The 23435-nt window shown below is 38.7% G+C and overlaps 1 protein-coding gene across 1 annotated transcript; it reads right to left on the bottom strand.

Moving 5' to 3' along the window:
* Positions 1–244: 244 nt before the first annotated feature.
* On the bottom strand, positions 245–10122 carry LOC113100036 (gastrula zinc finger protein XlCGF57.1-like). Its single transcript, XM_026264907.1, has 2 exons — positions 10070–10122; positions 245–2928 (listed from the first exon to the last, which is right to left on the bottom strand). The coding sequence occupies exon 2, from the start codon at positions 2921–2923 to the stop codon at positions 1712–1714; it is 1212 nt and encodes a 403-aa protein (XP_026120692.1). The 5' UTR covers positions 2924–2928; positions 10070–10122; the 3' UTR covers positions 245–1711.
* Positions 10123–23435: the final 13313 nt, after the last annotated feature.

Raw genomic sequence — 23435 nt, 5'->3', positions numbered from 1 at the left:
GTCCGTTATAATCATCAAAATTAAAAGAAATTAACATTTGAAATATATCAGTCGTTGTGTAATGAATGAATATAATATACAAGTTTCACTTTTTGAATGGAATTAGTCAAATAAATCTACTTTTTGATGATACTCTAATTTTATGACCAGCAAAAAAAAATAGAACTTAAAAGGAACTCAGATTATGACTCAAAGCTGCATTTTGTATTTATTTATTTATTTATTAAAAAAGGACAATGCACATTAATCAACATGAGCAAACAAGTACACCATGTAAATGTGTCAGGTTTAGTCATTCGGTCTAATTTTCATCTGCAGTCCCTCAATTAAACATGTATTAAATAAACATGTCAAATAATACAAATATCCTTCATGAATTGAATCCAATTTCATTCACCAATTTGCCACTGATCTTCGATTATCCAATTCAACCATACTAATAAGCAAAAATTTGAAAAGATAAACATTTCTTCTTTATTAATTGCTGAATGGTGTTGAACTTTCTTCCTCTTTATTCTAGTGTACAAACGTGAATTTACATTTCCATTAATTTTAAAAGTAACCTTCCCCAACAGTGGTGATTAGAATGTGTTGGTTACATTCATCACAAGGAGTTATGCATTGGAAGGATATCTGTTAATTTGTCAGTTTAGCATTATTTTGATTTATCTCTGATGCATTTATTCATTTAAAATATAGTCTCTGTGTAGTTCTGTGAATGTGAGAACCAAAAGGTAAAAAAAAGGGTCTAGAAAGAATCTGTCTGGTTCTTGTCTTCCCTTGCTTTTTTTTCATGGATTTGCATGTGATGGTCATGCTGTGTGTCTCTTTGACCATTAATCTTTGTTATTTGTCCCAAATATTTAAAATAATAATAAATGAATTATGACTCATTCCTCTTGCTGCTCAGAACTTGATTCGATATTGAGCTCCAGTGTACAGAATGTGAGCGTCCGGTGTGCAATATCTCGAGTTGTCCTAGACGTGGACCGGAGCGGCCCTGCACTTCTCGTCCAGTGTGTGACCCCCTTAAGTCACATTTATAAACCAAATAACTTAAGCTATTCGTGGATTAGTGCATACTGGAGACGCAAACCATTTCAAAGGATTCAGATTCTTAGTCTGGTTTGACTAAGAAGATCCGGTCAAATAGAAACATTTGTTCGTGATAGACAAGACAAAACAAATAAAACCCATTACAAACGAGGGATATGTTGCATCCAGCGGGATATAATTACTAATTATAATGACTTATGTCTTTTTTGCATTGCGTATCACGCTATGTAAACATAAAACTGTCTGCATTTGTGATCTGAGAAACAACAAGCCTACTCTACTGCAAAATATTTAAATATAAAAAACGTACCTACAGGCTGTGAGTCAGAAGAGCCAGACTGTCTTTTGAGCGGTGTTATGCAATTCTTCCCACAAAGAGACATTGAAATGTGGGGGCATGGTAGAATGAGCCATTTAAAGGGTTGTGGTTAACCCTTAACTTTTATTAAGTTAAGTCTTTGGATTTAAGACTTTAGTCTTTGCAACTTTACTGATCTTCTTTATGCACCAAGAGCTTGTAACACTCCAAAGAGTAAGGAAAAATTGAAATCGCATCATATGACCCCTTTAAGACCCTAAAGAATTATATAAGCTTGTGGAAAATGGGTATTCGATGACCCCTTTAACATGCCTGAGAGCAGGTGAAAGGCTTTTATTAAGTGTGAGTTACCAAATGAACCTTAAGTTGTCGCTTCGACGTAAAACTCTTTCCACATTGAGAGCAGGAGAAAGGCTTTTCCCCAGCATGAATTAACATGTGATCCTTAAGGCATGTTTTCTGTTTATAACTCTTTCCACACTGAGTGCAGGTGTAAGGCTTTTCCCCAGTATGAATTAACATGTGCTGCTTAAGGTGTGATTTACATCTAAAACTCTTTCCACACTGAGAACAGGAGAAAGGCTTTTCCCCAGCATGAATTAACATGTGATCCTTAAGGCTGGATTTCTGTGTAAAACCATTTCCACACTGAGTGCAGGTGTAAGGCTTTTTCCCAGTATGAATTAACATGTGCAGCTTAAGCTGTGATTTAGATCTAAAGCTCTTTCCACACTGAGAGCAGGAGAAAGGCTTTTTCCCAGCATGAATTAACATGTGCATCTTAAGGCTTGCGTTACACGTAAAACTCTTTCCACACTGAGAGCAGGTAAAAGGCTTTATCCCAGTATGAATAAACATGTGCTTCTCAAGGCTTGCTTTATGTCTGAAAGTGTTTTCACACTGAGAGCAGCTGAAAGGCTTTATCCCAGCATGAATTAACATGTGCATCTTAAGACTTGCTTTACACGTAAAACTCTTTCGACACTGAGAGCAGTTAAAAGGCTTTATCCCAGTATGAATTAACATATGCTTAATAAGGCCTGATTTCTTTGTTAAACCCTTTCCACACTCAGAGCAGGAGAACGGCTTTATCCCAGCATGAATCAACATATGCTTCTTAAGTCTTGATTTGTTTGTAAAACTCGTTCCACACTGAGAGCAGCTGAAAGGCTCTGTCTCAGCATGAATTAACATGTGCTTCCTAAGGCTTGCTTTACACGTGAAAGTGTTTCCGCACTCAGAGCAGGTGAAAGGTTTTTCTGATGAGTGTGTTACCAAATGTTTCTTAAGGTATGATTTCAGTCTAAAACTCTTTCCACACTGAGAGCAGCTGAAAGAGTTCATCCCAGCATGAGTTAACATGTGCCTAGTAAGGCTTGTTTTCAATGTGAAACTCTTTCCACACTGAGAGCAGCTGAAAGGCCTCTTGACTTCTGTTGTTTTAATGCTGCAACTCACAGATTTTTCTTCATTGACATCATGATCTTTCTGATCCGGATATTTCTCATCCACCTCAATCAGATCTTGTCTTTCTTCTTTCATTTTCATCAGGCCTAAAATTAAATCATTACAAAAATGAAAATTAATTGAAGCATTTGAAAAATAAAAAGATAAAAAAGGATAATAATATAATAATATTTGTGTACAGACAAAAACTTCCTTTTTAACACCGAGCCATGAAAATATCTCAAAACACAGCATTATGTTGTCGAGCCATTAGGTGGCGATATAATTTTGTAAAGAAACAACAGATTTGGGGGGGGGGGTATGTTCTTGGATCATTTTCTGTCATTTTAGTTGGACTGCAACAACTAATCGATACAATTGATAATCATCAATAATGAAAATCATCAACAACGATTCTCATTATCGATTAGCCCGGTCTGCCCACAGTGCACGTTCAACTTCATCCTGTGCCGATAAATTACATCACTAAATTATGCATTTCTATGGACAAAATGCATCTAAAAATAATGGAGAAAACAGGATGACATGCTGCGGGAGATTTACGTGATCCAAGCTTCCCAAAACATGAGAATTTTTATTTTAAGCTTTAAGCTAATGCAAATTTGCACCTTTGCATAAAGTCTCGCCCCGACAATTTGTGTTCAGTTTTTATTGTTTATAGTTTAAAATTTTACTGAGGCCATCCTTAAAAATATTTTGGTTTGCAGTAACAGTAAATAAAAATGTAAAAAAGGGTCGGTAGGTAGATCTATATATATTTTTTTTTTTCAAGTTTCAATGTAAAAAAAAAAAAAGTACAATTTTGGTGATGGTGATTACGTAATTATGAATTTAAGGGGGGGGGGGGGGGGGGTGAAATGCTATTTCATGCATACTGAGTTTTTTACACTGTTAAAGAGTTGGATTCCCATGCTAAACAGGGACAAAGTTTCAAAAATTAAGTTGTACGTTTGAAGGAGTATTTTTGTTCCCAAAATACTCCTTCCGGTTTGTCACAAGTTTCGGAAAGTTTTTTTCGAGTATGGCTCTGTGTGACATTAGATGGAGCGGAATTTCCTAATATGGGTCCTCAGGCACTTCTGCCGGAAGAGCGCGCTCCCGTATAGCAGAGCACTGAGAGCACAACAGACTTCACTGATCAGAGCGAGAGCGTCGAGAAATGTCACAAAAGAAGTGTGTTTTTGGTTGCCAGGGCAAGACAACCCTGCACAGATTACCAAAAGAGAAACAGCATTAAGGGACCAGTGGACGGAGTTTATTTTTACAGAGCATCAACGGAGTTGTGCAAGTGTTTGTGTTTGTTCCCTGCATTTCGAAGATGCTTGTTCACAAGGCCCAGTTTGACGACGGATTTGCGTATCGTTTATTTCTTAAGGATGATGCAATCCCAAGGAAAAAGGGTCACGATCGTGTGTTGGAACCGCAGGCGGTGAGTAAAACTGCTTCAAATATCTCTGCCTCCTTGTTAGTGCGTCCGCCTCCCATCGGAGACCCGGGTTCGAGCCCCGCTCGGAGCGAGTCGTTGCTGCTGCTGCTCTCGTTCAGTTTCAGCCTCGGGATCTGATTCTGGATCATAAATGTACGGCTGAATCTAAATGTAAGCCATGGTTTGTTTTGGATGATGGGTTTTCCCTCACGGTAATGTCACAGCTTCCACATGCTCTCAACGCAAAAGCCTACTCGCGTTCGTAATTCTTTAGCTCCACCCACACGTCACGCCTCCAGCCGGTCGTGTTTTTCCGGGAAAAATCGGTACAGACTATCTTTCTCTTATGGATATAATAAAACTAAAGACTTTTTGGATTTATGAAGGATGCAGTAGTACTCTGTATGTACTCAAGATTAACAGGATATTGAGTGAAAACGAGCATTTCACCCCCCCTTTAAACAAGTTAGTATATCGTGACGTCACTGGCTGGGTCTTCAACCTGTGCCTTCGGGCGCATCATTGCAAACCTCATTTTGATAGAGGCTATATAGACCACTTTAAATCTTTGTCAAAAACATGTTTATTGCAGGAATTTCAGGTGAGAAGAAAAAAATTAGGTATTGTTATACTGTTTTGCAACCTACAAATGAGAGACTGTTTACTTTGCTTTCTTGGGTTGTCACTTTTGTGAAAAAAAAAAAAATCCTGTTTGATTTGAGTGACAAGTGTTCATTGAATCGATTGTAAAATCTATTTTGCATGTCTAGATGAATTTAAAACCGCAAACAACACCAAATATAGGTAAATCCACGGACAACAGGCAGGACGATTGTCAAGATTCAATATATTGGTAAAGACCAATATTTCTGAGGATTTATTGGCGTGAAGTTACGTGCAACAATGACAAACAGGAGTGTAACATTCTCGAAAAACAATTAACATAGTGGACTGCCATAACGCAAAACATTTACTTCAGGCTTCAACATGGCTGTGTTTACGATTAGAAATGCCAACAACAACAAATCGCATACGTAGGCGATTCTAGCCCGAATCTGTATCTGCATGCATGAGACTGTCTGAATACCGGCAGAATTCACATTTCTGTTGTAAAAAGAGAAACATTGTGCAGAAATATTATTTGCTGTTATGCATGCGTGTCCGAAGCTGCAGTTGCTGTGTGACGTATGTCCAAAAAAAAAAAAAAAAACCTGGACGCGCTCCAAGAGAAGGTTGTTAAAATCAATTTTCCTATTTTCGAAACTTGTGTTGGTTGATCCGTGCAATAGATTTTTGAACATAAAGTGACAGTCAACACCAAGGTTTCTGATTCTGTGCTAGTGTTATGAGCGCGGGTAAAACAAAGGGTTGAATCAAGTGCAATCATTGACAATGACGCCATTACGTCGAGCGCAAAAGAACCGGTGAACCGTTTTCTTCAACCGGTTTACTGAATTAAACTGTCTGAAAGAACTACTGGTGATCCGAAAACCGATGCAACCGGTTCTTGACTCGTGAACGAGTCATTATCTGGCTCGGCTCTGTGTTCATCTTCAGTCCTCTCTTCACAGCAGTTCAGTCAGTGTACTGTTAGAGTGCATGCATTACTCCAGGATATTGGTTTGTTTGAACTCAGAGGGAGTGTCAGCCACATTAAAAAAAAGTGAACATCTTAAGTCATTTGTGGATTAATGCATATTGGAAACCCGAACAGTTTCAAACGATTCAGTTTGATTTGGTGAACTGGTTCAAAAGGATGCGGTTACATCAAATGATTTGTTCGCGAACCAGATATCACAAACTGCACAGAAGAGAAGACAATACTGACTAAAGTCATAGTTTTTGCTATTTTTGGACCAAAATGTATTTTCGATGCTTCAACAAATTCTAACTGACACTCTGATGTCACATGGACTACTTTGAGGATGTTTTTCTTACCTTTCTGTACATGGACAGTATACCATACACACAGTTTCAATGGAGGGACTGAGAGCTCTCTGACTAAATCTAAAATATCTTAAACTGTGTTTCGAAGATAAACGGAGGTCTCACGGGTTTGGAACGACATGAGGGCGAGTTATTAATGACATAATTTTGATTATTGGGTGAACCAACCCTTTAACGCAAATGTACAACAGGTAAGTCGGTCGGACTAAAAGCAAAAAAAAAAAAAATTAATTTGAGTCGGTCCTAAATTCACAGTGTCGGTTGGATTATGGCAAACAAGAATATTTCTGAGGATGGCCTGAATGAGCACTGGGGCGACGGACAAACTAAACACGGACAGAGAGAGACAATACTCAACACAAATATCTGTTGTTGAACATTAAATTAAAGTTTGTCAACATACAGTGCACATATTTTATCAGTAGGAACTGTAAAGGGGATAACGTTAGACACTTCATAACTGCCTTTTACAGGATAAAGATGTGACTCTGGTCAAAGTAAAGGTGTTCTTGCAGAACATTTCTCTCACCTGTTGGTTAAAACTGAGTTAGTGATTTTATTCGTCTTTATCATTAACTTCATCAACATTTTTTAACATTTTAATGCAGTGATTTCAACTATATTCACTATTAAAACGTTATTTTTAATAGTGCTTTATTAAAACAAATTTATGCATGGTTTTAAACAAATTATGTAGAGTTCATGCTAATGTTGCTCTAAACTAAAAATCATATTTTAGCTTTCTGCATTGGTTAGTCCTAGAGGTCGACCGATATATCGCTCGGCCGATATTTGTCATTTTTTAATATATCGGCATCGGCCGATATCCGTGTTTAGTAGCGCCGATTTAAAGTCAGGCACGTCGGCGGGCAGCCCCGTGTTATTGGCGCGGTGGAAAGTGCTGCTGCAGCCACTGCATGTGAAGCTTTTGGAATATTCAACAACAGACCTGCGAGATAAATGTAGTCAGAGAATTTCACTCTGTAAATGGGGTGGAGAAGTTGTCAGCTCTTACAAACACTGCAGCGTGATTGAGGGCTCCGTTACTCCGCCCCGCTCACAGACAGCACCGCGCTCTGAGAGACAGACGTCCTGGAGCTGCCCAGAACGGTGAATCACATGTGTTCGGAAGCATGGTTTCATGCAGACAATAACCAGTTTTCCATCCAACTCATTTGTATTTAGGGATGTCAATATTTGATAATTTCCATGATCGATCGTCGTTTAAATTAACGATCAAGTAATAACCTTAATGCTGCAAAATGCGTCTGCAGCGGTATTATTATTATGTGCAAAAGCCACTTGGAAAAAAAGCTTTCTCACCTGAATTAAAGGGGTTTTAGTATTAATAAAATGCTAGTAGCAGGACTGTAAAATGAATAAATGTGATTATGATCGTTTGATAAAATGAAGAGAGCGCGCCATACGTTTGAGATCATTTTACTTTGCTGAATGTTTTCTGTCAAGGAGACCGCTGAATGCGCCTCTTTAAATGGTTTCGTGGTGCTCGTTGTTGTATTTTGAAACGCAACTGCAATGTTTTCAAATGACACTATAGTAGTGGTGCAACGGATCATCATTGATCCGTGATCCGTTCAGATCAATAACTTCAGTTCGGCATACGCGTGACCCGCGGATTGATTTATGAAAAAAAAAAAAGTGGCGCATGTTCAGTCCACACTCAGTGATAATGCCGAGCGGAGGAGCTTGAACGCCCCGCGCATTTTGGCTTCCCTGTCAGATATAATGATGAAGGAAAGAGGTTAGAGTGAAAAGATTGTGCCAGATCTTTATGAACAGGAGAAGAAAAAAGTTGTGGATGAACTATCCCGAGCATCCCATGTTGCGCTTACGACAGACGGGGACAGAGAGCTATGTGACGAAAACTGCTCACTTCATCACAGCAGACTGGGAGATGAGAAGTCCTTATTATTATGTTAAAAAGAAGATATTATGCCATGTGCACTAAGTCCATACGAGGACGAGCGAGCGCGGGTTTGACTAGATGTATTTGGAGGTTATTGCTCACGTCTCGTTCTGCACATATCCAAATGTTTCCATATTCGCAATGTATCTGAATGTTAAACTATAATATTTTTTTTAATGTAAACTAGACGGAAAAATAATCTTCTTCACATGAGCAAAAACGTCCTTTGCATAACAGCAGAGAGGACCGGTATATGGTGTATTTAAACTGACCAGTGTAACTTTTTAAATGTTTGGTTGACTGTACTTTATTTTAATAATGAACAGACTGCGATGTAAGTTTGAACTTAGAATGCACTTTAGATGTTCTGTGTCATTTATACCAAACACAAATGTTGCTGGTTGCTAGTGTCTTTGCAGCACTACTGTTATTTATTTTTTATATTTATTTTTTTATATTTTTCAGTTTAATTGATTTTTATTTCTAAAATTGTATTTATTTAAATGTATATTTAAGTTTACATTTATGTTCCAACAAACTTGAAAAATTCTACTTGATAAATGTAAATGCTCTAAAACTTTTATGTAAATGATTGACATATATATATATATATATATATATATATTACCTGTTTTATATATTTAATACTTGGTCAGTTTATTAATTTTAGTGCACTAAATTAAGATGAATGAAGAGATGGTTCAAGTCAGTGCTCAATAAATTATGATAGGTTTAGAAAAAATGTGTTGTGCATCCACTTATTATTAGTGTGACATTTTAGCATGCAAATCAAGGGGAAAACTCCAAGATATCAGCCCTAAAAATCGGCAGCACATATCGGCCATCGGCTGACCCTGACCTCTAAACATCGGCATCGGCTATAGAAAAACCCATATCGGTCGATCTCTAGTTAGTCCTCCAATTTGTGTAAGCTCTTTAGTAACAGTATTAAGCCATTTCTTTTTTTTCCTTGTTTGTTTTTGGTTCAACAAAACAACATCAATAAAAAAACTGGGAAGGGGGAACAAGAGACATTTTTAAATAAATAACAAATCATTCAAAAAGTCATTCATGTCTATAAACCAAAGTTTGGGTAGAAAATCATTTCCATGCACTAAATGGTACTAGGTTTAGCCCTGTTCATTGGTGCTGTTGTATAATCACAAGTCACTATTTTAAGGAGGATGTGAACACAAAATCTTTTGAACACGTGAGTTTTGTGTTATTGTCTTTTTTGCAGCTATAAAACCAGTAAGGATTCTCTTCTTTAATGAACTTATACGAGAGTTAGAGTCAACATTGACAACACAAAAACATTAGACATGTAATCAAATTGTAGGAAAAATGATAAAACTGAATTCACATGTCCATAGGTTGACAACAATTGGACATTCCCAAAACATGTGGAGAAAAGTACCTGATGATACAGCGTTAAAGACAATACAGTGTTAGAGATATGGCAGTTATAGGTCGATTGCAGTATCATTTGAAACCTTTTTAGGGAGTTATTTATGCCCTATGAATGACTTTGAAATGGATAAGATGATGAGCCAAGTTTTTTAAAGTTGAGATCGGTTTGACAACACCCTCTTTGTTTTTGTATATATATATATATATATATATATATGACCCTCTCCACCCCTTAAATGGAAAAAAAAAGAAAAAATCTTCTCACAAAAGTCACCTAATTTCAAATATGAAATTCAGGCCCTGAATAACTGTCTAAAAATCTTAATTGGATCATCACTATAAATAAATCTACATGATAAAAAGAAGGCTTTAAAAAGATCGGTATCATTGATCAGATCAGCAGATACTGCTCTCTGTAATTGGCCTAAAAAAATCCTGATCTGAGCACCCCTAATAAATACTAGAGATCGACCGATATACCACATTTGTCTTTAGTGTTCGAAGAATAAATACCAACCTCCTTGTTCCTCGTGTTTTATTCTCCAGGTTTCTGGTTCATCTTGTTTTATTCCCCAGGTTTCTGGTTCCTCTTGTTTTGTTATCCTGGTTTCTGGTTCCTCTTGTTTTATTCTCCTGGTTTCTGGGTCGTGTTTTATTCTCCATGTTTCTGTTTCCTCGTGTTTTATTTTCAGTGTTTCTGGTTCAATCGTGTTCTCTTCACTCTCCTTTTTAACAAACACCATCTTCACAGCAGCAAGACACCAGCACACCTGCTTGCTTCAAAACCTAGTCACTACTGTGGGGATGAGAATATTACAGGTATTTACTGACCTGGTTCAAAAACTGTATTTTTCTATTTACAGTAACAACATTTCTAACAGTTTGTATTAAGCCAGCATCACGACAGACCAACAGTGAGCGCGGTGGAACTAATCTTCTTCCTCTGCGGTTTAATGGTGTTTGGTAAACAAACGAACGTGTTTAGCGCCACCCGCTGGACTGGAGAGTGAAGCGAAAATAAAACGGGATTCTTTGTTAATATTTTTCAAAGACTCGTTCGTTTTCGCTTATCGTGGATTCTGAATGCATTGCCACGAGTTAAGCGGCTAAAGGAGGAAAATAATACGGGGATACTTTTCCCTTGGGGAACAACCTGATCTGCACAAATAAATGATAAATAAAATATATATTCTACTGGCAGCAACGTCTTTAAAATCAACTTCAATAAGCTACCTAATGCTCAAAATTGTAAAACAGCAGTTTTATTTCGGAAACATACTGTATAAAACAAATGAAAATTATCCCAATATTTAGTTTGCAGTGTGCATGGGATTTATTGTTAAAAAACCTGTAGAAGAACAATCCAAATACAGTAATATTTAAAGCCTTTTGTAAAGAGACACCCATGACTGAAACCAGTTGATCTTTTATTTTGGTGGTTTCTGAGGTAAGTGGAATGTGATTTCTACCGAAGGGGTCCCTAAACAGACTTGAGCATAGTGTGGTTGTGCTTGGGGTGATCCTTGAAAGTATTCCAGCTCTAGGTCCTTTCTGACACCGTCCCCTCCACTCTTTCCCACTTGTGCATTTTCTGTACTGTCATGTATAAACGAAAACACCAACAATAAATACTCATAAAATATCAGCTTTGATATTGTGAAATATTTTAAACTGAAAACAAATCACACAATATTTTCACTTTACAGTTCAGTAACAATGGGGTTGAAAACAAAGTGCACAACAAATTTCATTAAAGATGGGCAGAGGATCACCAATTTCCCCAATGCTGTGGCACTAAAATAGTGGAGCAATGTCAGAAAATAATTTATCAGAGAAAAATTGCAAAGAGTTTGAAGTTATCACCATCTACAGTGCATAATATCATCCAAAGATTCAGAGAATCTGGAACAATATCCGTGGGTAATGGCCGAAAACCATACTGGATGCCAGTGATCTTCAGAGCTTAGACGGCACTGCATCACATTCAGGAATGATACTGTAATAGAAATCACAACATGGGCTCAGGAATACTTCCAGAAAACATTGTTGTTTTAGGAAAACTGGGACGCCAGGTCATCCGAACTAAAGAGGACAAGGATTTTGGTCTTCTGGACTGAGCAACCGGCACCTCTTTGTTGGCAAAGAACCACTGCTTTGCTCACCAATGTAATGGAGAGAGTTTCTGCAAAGGACAAAGATAATTTATAATAATATTGGCAAAGGAGAAAGAGAGTTAATAATGAAAGAGAAAGCAAATAATACAGTTACCTGATCATTTGTATTTCCTGTTTAAACTGTTGGATGCTCACTTTGATATGAACTGAAACAATGTTCTACTGCTGTCTCACTTTATCCAGGAAACACGTCCACTTGGGTGACTTGGAAAAAAGCTGTCAAATCCACCAATGTTAGAAAAAGAAATTCTCGCCTTTGAAATGTGAGAGGTGGCCTTTTGCATTATCAGGTTTAGCTGATGTGCATAGCAGTGGATGTAGTGAGAGTAATCAGATTGGATAAAATAACATGTATCCGATTCTGCTTCGCCAGGGATGCAGCAACCTGCATCCGGAGGAGAATCTTTAAGAAACCAATTAGAGACCAGTTTCAGGTCACATGCTCCCTGAAAATTGAAGGACTCAGATAGACATCCATTTGTCCGGTGTCCCTCTCCCATGAAACCACATTAAACTTATTGAAAAACATAATAAAGAAAAAAGTTTACCAATAAAAGTCCGTTATTATTAAATGCTGAGGCTCTTGCTACCAGCCGGTTGTATTTTATTATTATTTCATTTTTATATAATTTTTGTATAATTTTTTATTATATTTATGTATAATTCTGACATTTTTATGGGGACGGCACCCCAGCGCCCTCTATTGGCAAGCCGCTACTGCTCTAGATGATGATAACTTCAAAATCTTTGTAATTTCTCTCTGAGAAACTCCTTTCTGATATTGCTCAACTATTTTTGACCGCAACATTGGGGGAATTGGTGATCCTCTGCCCATCTTGACTTCTGAGAGACAATGCCACTCTAAGAGGCTCTTTTTATACCCAATCATGTTGTCAATTGACCTAATAAGTTGCAAATTGGTATTCCAGCTGTTCTTTATATGTAAACGTAACTTTACATTTACATTTATTCATTTAGCAGACGGTTTTATCCAAAGCGACTTACAAATCTCTCACTTTCAACATTTTATATGTTATCTATATTCTATTGTGAATAAAATATAATGAGTTTATGAGTGTCAGGGTTCTTCCATAAAATCTCAGGAGGCATTCATAGAATCTTCAAAATTAAATTTTATTAACTGGCACCCTCATATACTGTTCACAATAGTGCAAGAAAACATGGGAAAACAAAAGAAAAGGGGGGAAATAAACTAACTGGTGAATAAAATCAAAATGCTACTGAGTTCTGGGCCTTACATGTTTCTCCAGGGATCCCTCACCAGAACTGACTCAGCCCTAGACAAATCACACCTTTTTAACAAAACAGATCAAACCATTTTATAATTACAGGAGGACTCAAGTCCGTACATCAAACCTAAATAAAAAAGAAAAGTATAATATATACACAAATAAACTTTATAAACATTTAATTAAACATTTAATATAAACATTAAAATTAAAAGTCTAGAACAATTGAAATAAACTAGCCAATTCATTAATACAAGTGTGGCCTTAGCCATCACTTTGAGATTTGTAAATTATTCCATTCCTTTTTTACTCACAATTTGTACAGTGTCCCAACTTTTTAGGTATTGGGTTTGTAAATGTAATTGTGCTGTATTTCTTAAAAAATATATTTCAATGGCATTTGTACAGACATTGTATTTTGTCTCCCAAATAAAACTGACAAAGAGAAGATTTAGATTGTAATGATTTGTAAATTAACAGTGTTTTTCTGTAGAACACTTTGTTCTTTCATTGTCATAATCAAGGAAAAATTTGTAAAAAAAAAAAAAAATTAGTCCTGTATAAAAAAAAAAAAAAAAAAAAAAAACAGTCCTTCCTATGACTGCCAGCTATCGCTGCCAATCAAAAACAGTCAAATGTAATTATCTTTACACATTTAGAAAATGGATCTATCTGTAAAATAACATTTTCACTAAAACCTTTAATGAAAATATCTGTAAAAAGATATTTCACTATATTTGAATTAAGATATTTTACTTAATTTATAATTAGATTATTATTGTTATTATTTTACAGTATATTCTGGCCTGTTGTTTGTTGAGAGTATTTTATTCTAATACTGTATGCATCACTATTTCCTCTCGGTGCTGTGAGTTCTTCCTCCCTGCAAAATAATTCAACAAAACATTTTTTTTGAGCTCTCATGATTGCACAGTTTTCCAGATAATTTCTAAAACTCACCAGCTCTTCTTGCACAGATGATCTGAAGAAGAATCACAGTAGGAGCAGCAAACACTGCAAACTCAACGATAATCACAATCACTGCAGGAAAGATGAGAGGCACAGTCAAGATTAAACACAGACTTAATCTGTGTAACGTGGAATCAAATCAAAGATGTAAAACAATGAACAATATAAAGACGTGTGGTACCTCTGAATATTGAACCAGCTGTCAAACTGACTTCAGTTTCTGTTGGATATATGATCATGTTTGTTAGTTCAGCTCAAACATAATGAACATCGAAACCAAACATCAACATCACAACATACTTGAGCTTCACATCACATCAAATGAATGAACTTTCACTGCTTCATGAGTTTATCATCTATTATTATTTAGGATTACACGTAGGACCCTTTTATGCTCAGAAATGCCGGTGGTGTAATGAAATGAAGTAAAGATTCTTCGTTACAGTAATTAAATATATTTTGGGAGTACAGTACAGTATCTGTACTTTACTTGAGTTTTTCTATTTCAGGCAACTTTTACTCCACTACATTTCCTAAATAAAATGTATACTTTTACTCCGATACATTTCTCATAGCAGTACCGCCGCAGTCAGCGTAGTGCACCAATTCCTAGCTATTAGAAAAAAAAAAAAAAAAAAAAAAAACAACAACAACTGTAATGTGTTCATTTAGGTGTCAGCTATAATGCACACCTTATACATTTGTAATATTTATTAAAATAGATTGTAAATCACGTAGGTAAAAATGAGGTCTGTGCATCCCCAGGGCGGAGCGGAAGACCACCACATACTTGTGGTCGATGTCGGAGTCCCCCAGGGCGGAGCATAAGACCACCACAGCCGTGTGGTCAAGGCGGAAGCCCTCCAGGGCGGATCAGACCTCCGTGCGGCCGGACCAGCGGAACGATGAAGCTCTGGTAATCCCCTGGTGTTCTTACTCGACTCCAGAAGATCGGCGCTGGCCTGACTCTGCTCGCGAAGATCATTGGTGACTGGCACTTGTTCATGAAGATCACCGGTGACTTGACTCAGTCCTTGAAGATCACCAGTGACTTGACTCTGTCCTTGAAGATCACCGGTGACTTGACTCTGTCCTTGAAGATCACCGGTGACTAGCCCTGACTCTGAAAGGTCAACGGTGACTAGCCCTGACTCTGAAGGGTCCACGAACACCTGACTCGACTCTGGAGGGTCAACTGGAACCTGACTCGACTCTGGAGAGTTCACTGGAACCTGACTCGACTCTGGAGAGTTCACTGGAACCTGACTCGACTCTGGAGAGTTCACTGGAACCTGACTCGACTCTGGAGAGTTCACTGGAACCTGACTCGACTCTGGAGAGTTCACTGGAACCTGACTCGACTCTGGAGAGTTCACTGGAACCTGACTCGACTCTGGAGAGTTCACTGGAACCTGACTCGACTCTGGAGAGTTCACTGGAACCTGACTCGACCCCTGGAGGGTCAGCTGTGACTGTCATCCTGTGCAGCGGCGCTGGGCAAGCAGCCATCTTGGGCCATGACTCTGGACAAGGAGCCCTCTTGGGTTGTGGTGCTGGGCCGGTGAGCATCTTGTGCTGTGGCGCTGGACCGGTGGCCAATTTGGGCATTGGCGCTGGGTTAGCCGCCATCTTGTACTGTGGGCAGACGCCATCTTGTACGCTGGGCAGACGGCCATCTTGTGCTGTGGCGCTGGACTGGCGGCCATCTTGTGCTGTGGCTCTGGACCAGTGGCCATCTTGGCACCCGGTGCTGTGGTCATCTTGGGCTGTGGCGCTGGCTCAGCAGCCATGACGTGAACCATCTTGGGAATCTCTAGGATCTTTGACAGCATATCGAAATAATTGAAAAATGTGTCAGCGGCCATCTTGGGCGTTGGCGCTGAGCTGGCAGCCATCTTGCACTGTGGCGCTGCACTGGTGACCACTTTGTGCTGTGGCGTTGTGCTGGCGTCCCTTGTGGCGCTGGGTTGATGGCCATCTTGTGCTGTGGTGCTGGGCTGGCGGCAGTCTTGCTTCGTGGTACTGGGTTGGCGGCCATGTTGCCTCGTGGCACTGAGCTGGCTGCCATCATGTACTGTGGTGTGAGGCTGGCTTCCATCTTGCCTCGTGGTGCGGGGTTGGTGGCCAAGCACTGCAGCGGTGCTTGGGTGGCGGCCACCTTGTGCTGTGGCACTGGACCTGTGGCCATCATGGGCAGTTGCGCTGGCTTTCTCCTTCTGCCATGGTGAGACGGCGGCTCGGGTCCCTCCCACATGAGCCCCGAGTCGAAGGGGGGCCAATGTAAAGAGCGATGCTGAGCTTCCTCTCACCCACCTCCTCCTCGGCAACCTCCCCTGGTCCCGGGAAACAGAAAAAACTGATTGCTTCTCTCCCGCTCGGTGGCTGGGGAAGAAGCGTCAACCGACATACCGCTGGATCTCAGGGTGACGGAGTCCTTCTGTCACGTTCGGTGATACAGGAAACACAGGACAGATCCAAGTGCAGGTAAGAGGTTTATTGAGGGGCAATCCAAAAGGGTAAACAGTCCAGGCAGGGTCAAAACCAGAATATCCAATAAACATGAAGGACAAAACAAGAACACACGGCAAGAGCAGACTATGGAATATATCACACATAAGACAAGGACTCCGTGACACAGACTCAGACAGACTGGGTATAAATACACAGAAGGATGATGAGGGAACTGGAGACAGGTGGGGAACAATCAATTAACTCAACAAGGAGGAAGGTGACCAAATAAGGGAACAGGAAGTGATAAGGTGACAGACACCGTGGAAAAGGAGGACACCTAGTGGAAACCCAGGGAACACAACCCAGACACTGTGACAGAATCAGCCGTTTGAATGACTCAATGACTCACTTATTAACATTCACTTCCTGTCACCTATTAGCGGGTTTAAATTCACAATTAACCTTTTTTTTCATGTTTTAAATTATTTCAAATATATTCAACGTTTTATGTTAAAAACAAATCATTAATCCTATTTCTGCATCTGTATCTGCAGTTTAAATGCATCCATGTCCCCTCTGAGATACATAAACTGAGTAAATACATACTATTTCAGATGCAGATTCCAGACATGTTTTCTTATGTTGGAATGAGAGACATGACATGTGCATGCACAACAACGAAGGATTCTTAATCTTACCCAATAACACAAACACAAAATGGAAGAAATGCCTTCAACTGAACACAATCTTGCTACTGAAGATGTGTATGAATATATATATATATATATATATATATATATATATATATATATGTATATATATATATATATATATATATATATATAAAATATGCTTCTTTTCCATTTCACATTTACTAGTACTTTTACTTTCAATACTTATTTAGGTTAAAAAAGAACAGACTTTTCGTACGTAATTAGGCTAAAATACGTATCACATACTTTAAGACTTTTATTCAAGTAATATTCAAAACGGTGACTTCAGCTTCTACCAAAGTCATTTTCTGGTAAGATATCTGTACTTTTACTTGAGTATGACTTTCGGGTACTTTATACACCACTGATAAAGGCACTGGTTACCATGAGACTAATTGAAGCAATTAATGCCTCATTTATATGCAACTCTTTAGTTTATCCTGAATGAATGAAATTATTAATGTCTCTGTATCAGATGGTCTTCTGAAAGTAAGTTATGAAAGTTTGTTTCTCACCTGAATACCTAACAGTAAATGTGACTGAAGTCTTGACTTGAGTAACTTCACATCTCCACTCTCTGTTGTGATCTTCATTCAGGATTGTTGTCGTCAGAGAGATGATACAGTGATCTGGAGCTGATATCTGATATCTGGAGTCTGAGTTTGTCAGTTTAACACCAGCCTGATTCACCCAGAACAGATCAATTCGTTCAGAACGGATCAAATCACCACAAGAGACTTGAGGATATGAATATAACTGACAGGAAAGATTCATAGATCGGCCTGCACTGATCTCAGATGAAGAGACTGAAACACAAAATAACACACACATCACATAAATTACAATCATCATGGGAGTTTAAATGTAGAGATTACACTTGAACACATAATCATAAAATTACCATGAAGAACATGCAGAAAAACACGAGCATCAGTTCTCAGTTTGTGTCCATTCACATATTGTTGGCAGATGTAAGATCCACAATCTTCTTTTGTGACGCTCTTGATGTTCAGAGAGCAGTCAGACTCCAGACTCAGTCTCTCATGTTTCTCTATGTCTGTCTTCTTTCTCCCTCCAGTGATCAGTTCAACTGCTGGTGAATAACTGAATCTGTTATAGATCCATGTAGTTGAGTTACAGCCAGGAAGATCTTTATTACAGGGCAGACGGACATCTTCACCAGAACTGATGAACACATGAGCATCATCCACTCCACTGAGACCTGAAACACAAGAACATATGAGTGATTATTATACTATATATTAATAAATTAAAAAAATAAAACACACCAGCATTTAAAGATTCAGATCATGCAGTCTGTTTCCTTGTTCAAGGGTTAGTTCACACAAAAATGAAAATAAGCCTCTCCCTCAAGACATCCTAGGTATCTTTGACTTTCTTCTTTCTAATTTTCATTTTAGGGTGAACTAATGCAATCACACTCTCCAAAATAATCTATTTGTCTTGATCAGAGAGCTGTTCAAATCACAAACACACTCTTAATATAAAAAATGACTCTTTCTCAGATTAATTCACTAACTGTCTTGAAGAGAAAACACAGATGTCTTTACCTGTGAGAAGTGAAGAGAGAAAGATCAGTCCCAGCAGACACAAGTGACACTTATCAGCCATCTTCTCTTTCTGTCAGTCTTCCTCTTCATTATATTCTCTCAACTCTTTCTATAAATACTCTCAGCTCTTCCTGTGTTTGTTCACTTCCTCTGATCTGTTTAAATCATGCTAAAGCTGCTATTAATGACACGATGTCAGTGTGTGATGGAGAAGAGCTTCTTCACATTGTGTGAAATGTGTCAGAACTGAATATTGTTAACAACTTTAGATCTATACACAATCTAAATACATTACTGATGCTTTCACTTCTTTCAGTAGTTTCCTGCATGTCTTTCAATTCTAGAAATACAATTATTTACTTATTAGTGATAAAACCAGGTTGTGTTTCCACTATACACAACTCACTTGTAGAAAGTTAGTTTGTTTAACTGCTTACTGTAACATGGAGTCAGAGACTGTCGGATCCATATGCAGTAGTTTATTAAAGAGAATGGCTAAACAGGTAGAGATCAGAGAACATTGTCAGGTATGTCAAGGTATATCCGTAATTGAAAACAGAAACAAGCAGAGGTCGGGGCAGGCAGCAGAGAATCACAGTCGGTATAAACAATCCAAAGTCAAACACGGAAGGAACAAACACAGGGAAACCGCTTGGAAATACCAGACAGAACTAAGAACTAAGACTTTGCAGTGAGTTGGCATAAGGTCAGGCATACACTGTGCGATTGTCATCTGATTTTGAGCCGAATTCTGACTTGTGCGACTCTTTTTTCGGGTCGGGCCGATTTTCAACATTATTGTGTATCGTTTGTCATGCAGTATTTGTACAGTGTACAAGGGGAAACGAGAGGCGATTAATTTCTCCCGACAGGTAATCGGTTGGTCGGATGGATCTCTGACCAGTGTTGTAGTCGAGACCAGCTCAATCGAGTCCGAGTCCAGATCGAGTCCAGAGAGGGTCGAGTCCGAGTCAAGACCGAGTTCAGAAAGGGTCGAGTCCGAGTCAAGACCGAGTTCAGAAAGGGTCGAGTCCGAGTCAAGACCAAGACCAGAGAGATTGGGTCTGAGACAAGACCTAAAGAAATCTTCAAGAGTATGTCAAATGTTTGGTGGAAACAATAAAGGTTAAAAGGGCCACATAGTATGTGGTGTAAAGGTGATTTTATTAGTATTATGAAGTGTTACTTGTCAATATTAAGTGCTCATTTTCACATAACATCGTTGTACCACTATACACATCCATATAACCTTTCTAGTACACATAATATTACTGTACGACTCTATATTGTAATTCTACATAACACTTCTAGTACAAGTAACATTACTGTACCACTATACCTGTAAATGTTCAACTGTAACAGCTTTTACATAACTTTTAACATTGAAGCTTAACTAATGACTGCTAATATCCTTACAATGTATTGGATTATGTGCACTTTAGATGTTGTGAAGATTAGAGATGGGCATAATTACTTTTCAAAAAAATAAGTGAGGAGACCATCTAGCCCAACCAAGCACGATGTGGTCTCATGATCAATCCACCCCAACTAAAAACTCTCTCTACTGGCGCAGAGGAAGCGGGGACTGACAAAAGTCACCATTTTATCACTTTCTGTAACAGCAACAGATAATCTAATGCTAATTTCCCTGGATGGTGCGTTTTAATGCAGGGTAAAATACACACTATTTTTTTTAGTTACGGAGGGCATACACACAAGAGCCGAGTGACTGTCCAGGAACATTTCATGCAAAAGTGTGTATGTGCCAGGGGAAGAAAGCTGGATCAAATGCCATATAAGTTCAATGCCTTCTGTCAGACATTGTTTTTGAGTGGGAGATGTTTAGTGTTGAGACAGTCAGTCTGTGTCTGTATTCATTATATAATTTAATTAAACAATATTTGTTTTTTTTCTGTGACCATTTTGTCCTACTTTGTAAAAATAACACAGTTGAGAGAAATAATGTAGCAATGTGGCTTTCTGGAAAGCGGGATCACTACAGGCGGATGGCAGGAGGGTAACTTAAGGCCGGTGACACACTGGCTGCGTGGCGTCTCTACTGCGTGCCAGAAACGTGGTGGCTGCTTCGCGTTTTCTGTGTCTTTACACACCAGAAGCGTGCCTGCACGCGACGCTTGGCGCGCTGCTGCGGCTGTAGGTGACATAGAGGGAGGCCGCCAAAAAACCAGGCTCTTGTCTTCATGACAACAATATCAAATTTATTTTTGTATTTTTTTACACACCTACTGATAAGACACCATCAACAGTATTGACGGCAAAATAGAGTATGTTTGACAGGTGCAATATTTGAAAATCGATCATTATTAATTTATTTTTAAAATTACATTTATATCTGAATTTATGTCAACCTTTAGACTTTCAAATATCAAAATGTCATGAATTAATATGTATTTGTGTACAAAATTACATATAAACATATTTTCCTAGTATATTTTGCCTGGAAACGCTTCCGACAGGCACGCGTGTCGCGTGAAAAATAGGCGTCGGTTCTATTTCTAGCATGCACGGGTTTTCCACGCGTCTCACGCAGGCAGTCTGCAAGATCTAACCTGTTAACATGGGAGCCGAATTAAAAACAGACACGCCACGCAGCTGAGGCGCTTGCGCCACACATCCAGTGTGTCGCTGGCCTAACGTCTCACGTCAAAAGAAAATCATCAGTCATTGGATGTGTCAATCATACATCAATTTAAATAAACATTAACATACAGTAATAATCATGAAATATTTTGATTGGGACTCGAGTGGACTCGGGCATAAGTCCGATTCCTAATATGTTCGAGTCCGAGTCAATACCGAGTCAAAATGAGTCCATGACAAGACCGAGACCATTAAAATACGGTCCAAGACCGAGTCCGAGTCTCGAGTACTCAACACTGTCTCTGACATGTCCGAAATTTTGAAAGTATTATTATCAAGTATTATTTAATAATATAACTTAAGTAATTAGAAATAAACTTGATAAGCATGTGCTTTTTTTGGTATCAGTATTTCTGCAAAAACAAAAATGGGGAAAAAAACTGGCAAAAATACTGATAAGATAAAACGCATTAAGAATTACTAAAGATTAATGAGCTGCTGGATTCATGAATATGTGACGAGTGGGGCGGGGCCAAGAGATGTGGGAACGGGCGAAGCTGGTGGAGTGATTGGAGATGAGCGACACCTGCGACGCTCGCCGGTCTCGAGTCCCACGGAGGAGATGGAGGGATATAAAACAGGAGCAACGACAGTAAAGGACGAGAGAGGACCAGGCCTAGGCTTTTATTTTATGTTTTGGTTTTTATTTGTGTGCATCAGTCGTCCGTGAGGGGCTGATGCACTGTTTTGTGTTTATACTGAATTATTAAAGTTTCTGTTTGATTGTCTGCCGGTTCCCGCCACCTCCTTCCCGATGATTATGGAGTTTTCATTATTACAGAATATTAATCAGGTTTTGTGCGTTTGGTCCAACTGATTTGCTGAAATCAAGACAGGGACAATAATAAGTAAGCACCAGCCAATAAGCTGACAAACAAAGCAGTTCTTAAAATGCGAAAAATTCCAAAAGAACGCCATTATATTGACATGAAAATACAACTAAAGCCATGCGCCTTCACACTAGAGTTTACGGTACATCAAATATTTATAGCCCTCAGTCAGAGTGTTCACGAGTGAAAAAATGTCTGTGCTAAACTTATACTTAACCTCTAACTCACACACTGGCAAGTAAAATCTGATAATTTATTAGCCATTGGCTAATATTAAACATCATTTAGGCGCCAGAGTGAAGATTTAGTCGCATATGCGAGTAATTTACTCACAATGTAGAGGGTTGAAATCACTTCAGAGATGCTAGGAAATACAACTAATTTGAATTTGGAGCTAAAATGCTATATTTGATGAACGTCCAAGCATGTCATTATGAAAGTTTGTAGGTGTCATGGGCACCATGCCCAGTAGATACTCAAAATATTCAGGGGCAAAATACTGAAGTTAAAATGAGGGTAGTTTTTGGATTCATTGTTTCAATTGTAATGATAGATTCCCTGAGTCATAATGATATCAATGATACCAATGATGCCACAGTCGATCAAACTTGTTGTTTTAAAACATTTTCAGACAAAACATTTCACCAAACTCGATTCAGATCATCTTCAGACCATGCTGGCACAAAGATTATTGCTGATATACCAAACTGTTAAACACATTATGGCACAATAACAAAACGATTTTATCTCTTCAATGCTTTCGCATATTGACACCAACACTTTGACCAAACTTAAGACCCATCTCAACATCCACACTTGCACAATTACTAAACACAGTTACATAGAGACTATTGAACAAGTCAGAAAACAAGAGAGCATGAACAGAACACAAGCCATAAAAACACATGCTGTAAAACATGCTGCTGCTTCAACAGACACATTTCAGTATTAAGACAAACACTTGCTGCTCAGAGACGTCTTTAAGAGTCCAGAACATCACTTTTCCATTCATTCCTTTAGTTTTCTGTGAAGCTGCTTCACTGTGGTTTGTGTCTAGTGTGTTCTGAAGAGTGTTCCTGCAGTTAGTTTGACCACACTGGTTTAACCCACACAGATCTGAGATCATCTCTGAACCCAGTCTGGACCGGTTTAAACCACACAGATCTGAGATCATCTCTGAACCCAGTCTGGACCGGTTTAACCCACACAGATCTGAGATCATCTCTGAACCCGGTTTGGACCGGTTTAAACCACACAGATCTGA

This window comes from Carassius auratus, unplaced genomic scaffold (genome assembly GCF_003368295.1).
Source record: "Carassius auratus strain Wakin unplaced genomic scaffold, ASM336829v1 scaf_tig00217128, whole genome shotgun sequence".
Taxonomy (NCBI): Eukaryota; Metazoa; Chordata; class Actinopteri; order Cypriniformes; family Cyprinidae; genus Carassius; species Carassius auratus.
Note: the sequence above shows the minus strand (reverse complement) of the source record. Positions and strands in the feature narration are given on the sequence as shown.

What these genes read in the sequence shown, in the direction of transcription:
- LOC113100036 (XM_026264907.1), bottom strand. Translation starts at nt 2,923, where the DNA reads ATGAAAATGAAAGAAGAAAGACAAGATCTGATTGAGGTGGATGAGAAA.